Genomic DNA, 7,028 nt, shown 5'->3' with positions numbered 1-7,028 from the left:
CTTACAATGCGTGGAAATGAGGTGGGAAAGTGTTCCAGGCATGGGGGAATCTATGACCAGTGAAAATGCAAGGAGTCAGGAGATAGATTGTCTTTCTCAAGGAACACTAAGAAAACCAGTGCCACTGGATCACAGAGTAAATGATGGAAAGTAAGAAGGCTAAGGGTGAGGAAGAGCAGGTTATGAAAGACTCTGAATAACAGACCATTTTATATGTGATCCTCATGGGGTTACAGAGCCACTGGAATTTGTTGAGCAAGGGGGTGAGACTGTCAGATCTGTGCTTTAGCAAGATCACTTTGATTATCTGAGTGAAGGACAGACTGTAATAGAGAGGGGCCAAATAGCAGCAGACTATGGAGTAATCCAGACATAAGTTAGTAAGGGTCTGCTATCAGTAAGGTAGAAGAGTCAGAAGAGAGAAGGAACATATGCAAATGATATCATGATGGAATGATCTTCATCCTTGGCAACAGAGTAGATATAGGGAGGAAGAGTAAGGAGTCATGAATCACACCTAGATAGTGATCCTGGGTGACTAGGAGGATGGGGGTACCCTCAATAGTAAAGAGAAGTTAGGGAGAAAGAAGGATTTAGAGGGAAGACTGAGTTCAATTTTGGACATGTTGAGTTTAAGATGTCCATGGGACATCCAGTTCAAGATGTCTAATAGGGAGTTGGAGATATGAGACTGGAAGCCAGCAGAGAAGTTTAGTTCAAGAGAAAAGAATTTAAACATCATCAGCAGAGAGATGATAATTGAGTCTGTGGAAGCAGAAATCATCAAGTGAAATAGTATGGAGAAAAAAGGGAAGACTGTCCAGGAGAGAATCCTGTGGGGATCTCAAGGTTGGGCAAGACCTAAAAAACAGTCTAGCAAAGGAGACAGAGAAGGATTGATAAGCTAGGTGGGAGGAGTACTGGGAGAAGACAGTGTCAGGAAAACCTAGAAAGAAGCAAGTATTGAGAAGAGTGTGATCAACACCAGCAAGTCTGCAGATGAGGCCTGAGAAAAGGACATTAGATTTAGCAAGTAGGGGATCATGTATAACTTTGGAGAGCAGTTTCAGTTGAATGATGAGGTCAGAAAGCAAATTCTAGAGAATTTACAGAGTTCGAAAGGACAGGAAATGGAAGCACTGATTTTAGGTGGCCTTCTTAAGCAGATTAGCCACAAAGGAAGAGAGATTTGGGGTATAGCTATTGGTTTATAGAGGGTTTTTTGCAGGTGGAAAGAAACTGGCATGCAGGCATCTGAGGAAATAACCAGTAGATAGGTCCACATTAAAGGTAAAAATGAGAGAACTGGAGAAAATAGAATGGATAATGTTTTTAAATAATGTTTTTAAATGTGTAAAAGACAGAATTCCAAAGGAAATCAATTGTATTGAGAATACAATTAATAAATATTTTTAAATCAACCTCATGAACTGTAGGTTAAGAACTGATTTGAACACTGGAATCACTGGGTAAAATATACCCTTTACATAGTTTCCTCAAAGCAACTTTGACTTCTTTGTTTCTCAGGCTGTAGATGATAGGATTTAACATGGGAGTGACAATACAGAAGAGGACAGAGACCAGGATGTCCACATCCAGAGAGTAGCCTGAGCTGGGTTGATCATAGTTGAAGTTGCCAGTTCCATAATAGATAACCACCACTGTGAGGTGAGAGGCACAGGTGGAGAAAGCTTTTTTCCTCCCCTGAGCAGACTGGATTTTCAAGATGGCAGAGATAATGAGTATATAGGACACAGCAGTGAAGAGGCAGGGGCTCAGACCAATGATGGCACTGGACACATAGAGAGCAACCTCATTGACTGAAGTATCTGAGCAGGAGAGCTTCAGGAGTAGGGGGATATCACAGAGAAAATGACTGATCTGGTTAGGACCACACAAAGTGAGAGTTGTAGTGAGGCCTGTGTGTGTCAAAGAATTCACTAACCCACACAACCAGGACCCAGCTGCTAAGTAGGCACAGACCCTCTTGCTCATGAGAACTGGGTAACGTAATGGATGGCAAATGGCTATAAATCTGTCATAAGCCATAGCAGCCAAGAGGACACACTCAGAACCTGCAAAAGAAACAAGGAAGAACAGCTGAGATACACAGCCTTCATAGGTAATGGTCTTCTTCTCTTGGAAGAGATTCACCAGGATGATGGGGACAGTGGTGGAGGTATAGCAGATGTCCAGGAAGGACAAGTTGCTGAGGAAATAATACATAGGAGTATGAAGAACAGGGTTGATTCTGATTGCTGTTAATATGAGAAAGTTCCCCAGGAGAGTTACCAGGTATACAACTAAAAATACCAGGAAAAACAATCCCTGCAGTTCTGGGTAGTTGGAAAATCCCAGGAAGATGAATTCAGTAACAACTGTTTGGTTTCCCATTTCTTTAATGTCCTTCATAGCTGCAATGAAAATACAAGATGCCATTATTTGGGGGAGGAGGGAGTTATCCCCTTCCTCTATCTCAATTCCCTTCACTATACATTGGCTACAGGAATCATTGGGATGTACTTAACCCAGAACAGAGAGAGCATAGAAAGGGTCAAGATGGACATACACATACTCATATGGATGGTTGTTGTCTTTAGGACCAAAATGACGTCATTATATTAAAGTCAAGTTATAGTGTGTCTGAATGTTACTGATCAGACCCATGAGAGCTCACAATGTTCTACCACAGGTTGAGCACAAATGCTTCATGGGAACATTTGGGGTGGATTCTCTAAATTTGTGCATCTCATGTTTCTTTTGAACTGCTTTAATGCTGCTTTGCTTAAAGAGCACAGAGAGCACCTTCTTTGATGTGGGCGTGCCATGTCTCACAATAGATTTCTAAATTCTTCAGAAAGCTTTAGGATGGGAGACTTTTGTGAATACCAAGGAAGGAAATTTGGCTTGAACTGGAATCCTCAAATGATGGATTTGGAGCTCTCTCCTCAAGTGCTTCACTGATACTTGCTGACCCCTCTGCACTGGGCTCACTGATGGACTGACTGCTATTTTATCCCAAGTCTCTGTGGGTCTGACATTCAGTCAGTCAATTAATATTTATTAAGTGCCTACTATGTGCCAAGCACTGAGGATATAAATATTAAAAAACACTGTCCAATAATCCTGCTTTCTTTGTTTTATCTCCTTCTGTGACCACAAGTTGCACAGTAAGTAGCTGAAGTCAGATTTGATGTAGACTCAGTCTAACCAATTGTCGGCAAATACAATACAAACTATTCTACCTTAGCTAGGGCACAGCCTCCTGGGCCTCACTGGATAGTGGCTCATGGTGACATGAATACGTGGTGATACGTTATTGGGGCATATGGAATAAGAGCCAACACACACATTTGCCATTACATTATCATGTCCCACATAAATCTGTTCTCAGGGGTAAAGATCTCTAGTCTCTTCAAAACTCATTTTCATGCAGGGAACTGTGGCAAACACTTACCCCAGGGGATGGGGTAAGGAAGGCTAATGATTGAGGAAAGGTGATCTAGGGTGGAACAGTCATGAGAGCAGAAAGTAGGAGATGGAAGGGAAGAGAGAAGTCAAGGAAGTGAATTATTTACAAACTTTGCCTCCTTGGCAAATTTTGCCTACAGTTGGCTCCATCTGCCTGTATAAGGTCAAACAGCAGTGGGGCTGGTTTTTTAACAAGCACACCAGATGACATTCATGTCTTCAAAGCAGTCACCTTGAGAATTTTCGGGTTTATACTTTATATATTTATATTTTGAGGAACTTAGTGCAAGGGATAGAGTGCTGGGTGTTACATCAGGAAGACCTGAAATCAAATTGGGTTTAAGAAACTATCTGGGCAAATCACTTAACCTCTAACTCAGTTTGTTCACTATAAAATGGAATAATAATAGCGCTTACTTGCCAGGGTTGTTGTGAGAATCCAATGAGATAAAATTCGTAAAGCCCTTAGCTGAGTGGCTGGCACAAAGTAGGCACTTAATAAAAAACATGTTTCCTTCTTATTCCAACAATGCGGCCACTATTCAAAACTTCTAGGGAACTTCTCTTTGGGAATTGCCTCCTGAGCCTCTAGGATTGCTTTAAAAGATCCTTGATGGTGACAAATCTTCATTCTTTTAGGGTGAATTTAGTTTGAGGGAACAATCAAAGATCATTTGTAAGGTGGGCTATAGGTGATGAAGGTGGGCTATAAAAGAATGAGACTGAGTTTCTTGTGTGGCTCATAAACTGAGCTTGAAGGGAAATGACACCATGTAGCCTTTAGAATCAAAGGGTCAAGTATCCTTCAGACTTCTCTGATTGGGGATGCAGGCACATAGTCTTGTGTCCTTGTACAGGCCCTGGTGGTTTTGATTTTGAATACCCATGATCTCTCTTCATTGGAGTGAATAATGGAATGTCATGAGTATTACATTCATGCTTCTTTAAAGGATGTAATTAGGTGGTAGCCTATAGGAAGGAAACTGCCTCATAGCAAATGAAATACAAATGCTTTGGCAATGTGGCCCTGCTCACTGCATCATCTCACTTAAATCATTTGAGATGAACTCAAACTTTAGACATATCTATCAGAATTGTTAGAGAGGGCTGACCTTTATACACTGTCCAGAGTGGATCATTCACTGCTGAAAAGAAATTTGACTTCATCCCATCTGGATCTGAAATGAGAGGCACAGATCAAGACAAGATGCTTGGGAAAGCAGGTGAGCACATTGACGAGTGAGGACAGAAACTGTGCTATGATTATTAAGGTGGTTCTCCACTTGTTTAAGCTTGTGACCTCCTTGTACTTCAAGAGAATATAAGAACGTAGGAATGGCCACATTGCATCCAAATAATGGTCCCTTCAGCCAAATCGTGTTGACAACAGATACCCTAAAGGGAAGTACAATGGAGGAACATTTTGTCCACTCTGATTTCAATTTAAAAACGAATAATTATATATGGGACAACTTGATATGGTTCTCCTAGAAAGGGGAACAGTCCTCATCACACCACATTCAGGACATTTCATTTTAGAGAGGCTCCTAGAAGTCTACATTTAGAACCTGTAGAGAGCTGGAGGTGTGCTAGTCTAATTAATTTTATGGAGGAGGAAATTGGCAGCCAGAGGGCTTAAATAATTTGCCCAAGGTGACATAGCAAGCAACAGATCTGAACCCAGATCCTCTCACTCCAAGGTCAAACCCTTTTCTATGACTCCATGCGGCTTCTCCAAGCTTTGGTTTCAGAGCTATCACATTCTCTTAGTTCACATCCCTTTCTAACCACTTCTTCTATATTCTTTACAGATGTCTGAAGGAAAGTAGCCTTCAAAGGTCTGACTTTGACCCACTTCTCTTCTCTCTCTCCCATGAAAATTTCATTCAATCATTTGATTTCAACTCTGCCAATGCAAGTGACTCTGAAACCTATATCCTGAATCTATAGTCGTAAGTCTCTCCGAAGAAGTGCAAGAAGAAATAATTGATGAGGAATGCAAATGTACTGAAGAAAAAGACAATGTGGAAAAAGAGAAGCAAAACAGAATAATAGTAAGAGAACTTTATACATGATACATGAATTGCATATAAATAAAACACATTGATTTTGAAGACAAGATTTGAAGAGACAGCTGAAGGTTCATAGGCCACCCTGAAAAACATGACAAGTCAAAAAACCTGAACACCATTACGCAACAAATAATGCCCCCAGAATTTTTGAATGCAGAAAACAAAGCACTAATTGAAAGAATCCATAGATCTCCCCAAAACAACCATAACAATCTAGGCTTTGAACTCCAAGATATGTAATGGGTAAAATTAACAATTCCAGTGACAAGCAACAAATTCTGCAAACCACCAAGAGATGTACCTACAAATATGAAGGAAAGGAAATTCAGACAGCCCTTAGCACTTCTCATCCTGTACATCTCATCACTGATGTTGTATGTACTCTTTACTCTATGTCCCTCTTTAGGGGACACAGACCTCCATTCCATGTCTCCCTTTGAGGGATTTTTCAGAAGCAGTGTTTATGTTGCTTTATCTTTTCCCTCAGTCTTGTTGAACTGGAGGAGGGCATAGGGCTTGTGGTTACCCAAACTCTTTACTCTGTAATTATGAATTGCCTGTTGGGCAACAACATAATCACCTTATTTATGGGAAGGGGAAGGGGAAGAAGGAGAGAGAGCCAGGCTCAAGGGCATGGCAGAGAGGTGATTGGAGGGACACAGTGAAATTTTGACAAGGATCCCAATACCCCTGGAGTCTTGAGCCAAAAATATTGAAGGAAAAACGTTTAGAGTGTGAGTCAAAAATAAGAGAGGCAATCAGTCACTCCAAAATATCTGTGCAAGAAACCAGTCATATTGGGGTATTATGCACTCTATCTCATAGCTTCTAGAAAATGAGTTTTTAGCAATTAAAATCAAACTCAACATATAGATAACAAAAAAGAGCCCCTGGGTACAAGTCATAGAGAAGCATAAATCAGTTCAGTTTAGAAAAGATTTCCCTAACAAATAGAATTCTCTAAGAATGGATTATAAGAGCATATTTCCTCTCTTGATGGAAATGGGAATTGGAGAGCAAGAAACATGACAAGAGCTGGAGCCAACATGGGTTCTTGAATTGAAACCAGAAGACCTGGGTTCACATTCTGACCCTCACACTTGAGCAGAGAAGTGATACAACCCGTGTGACCTCATCTGAACTGGGAAAGTCAACTTCTCTGAGTCTCAGTTTCCTCATTTACAAAACTGAAACAATAATATTGGTAGCACATATCTCGTAGGGTTGCTGTGAGGATGAAGACATATCAAGTACTTCTAAGGCACATACTATTGCTATATAAATGTTAGCTATTGTTATTATCACAGACCAACAGATGAAAAATGTCTATCATCTAAATGATGGCATCAATCTAAATGGACATCCTATAAGGCTTTCCAGTAGTACATAAATCTAGCACAGGCAATGCAGGTAGACCATGAGCTGTGTCATATTGAGAAGGAGGAGCAGAGTGTGTTCATCTACATTCAGGGAATTGTAAAGCAC

At 40.7% G+C, this 7,028-nt stretch overlaps 1 protein-coding gene across 1 annotated transcript; it reads right to left on the bottom strand.

Annotated features, from left to right (window-relative positions):
• Nucleotides 1-1,437: 1,437 nt before the first annotated feature.
• Nucleotides 1,438-2,412, bottom strand: LOC140523938 (olfactory receptor 5V1-like). Its single transcript, XM_072638500.1, has one exon. The coding sequence runs from the start codon at nt 2,410-2,412 to the stop codon at nt 1,438-1,440; it is 975 nt and encodes a 324-aa protein (XP_072494601.1).
• Between the last annotated feature and the right edge of the window lie 4,616 nt (nt 2,413-7,028).

The sequence above is a fragment of the Notamacropus eugenii genome, chromosome 2 (assembly GCF_028372415.1).
Source record: "Notamacropus eugenii isolate mMacEug1 chromosome 2, mMacEug1.pri_v2, whole genome shotgun sequence".
Taxonomy (NCBI): Eukaryota; Metazoa; Chordata; class Mammalia; order Diprotodontia; family Macropodidae; genus Notamacropus; species Notamacropus eugenii.
This window is presented reverse-complemented; position numbering and strand designations above follow the sequence as displayed.

What these genes read in the sequence shown, in the direction of transcription:
- LOC140523938 (XM_072638500.1), bottom strand. Translation starts at nt 2,412, where the DNA reads ATGAAGGACATTAAAGAAATGGGAAACCAAACAGTTGTTACTGAATTC.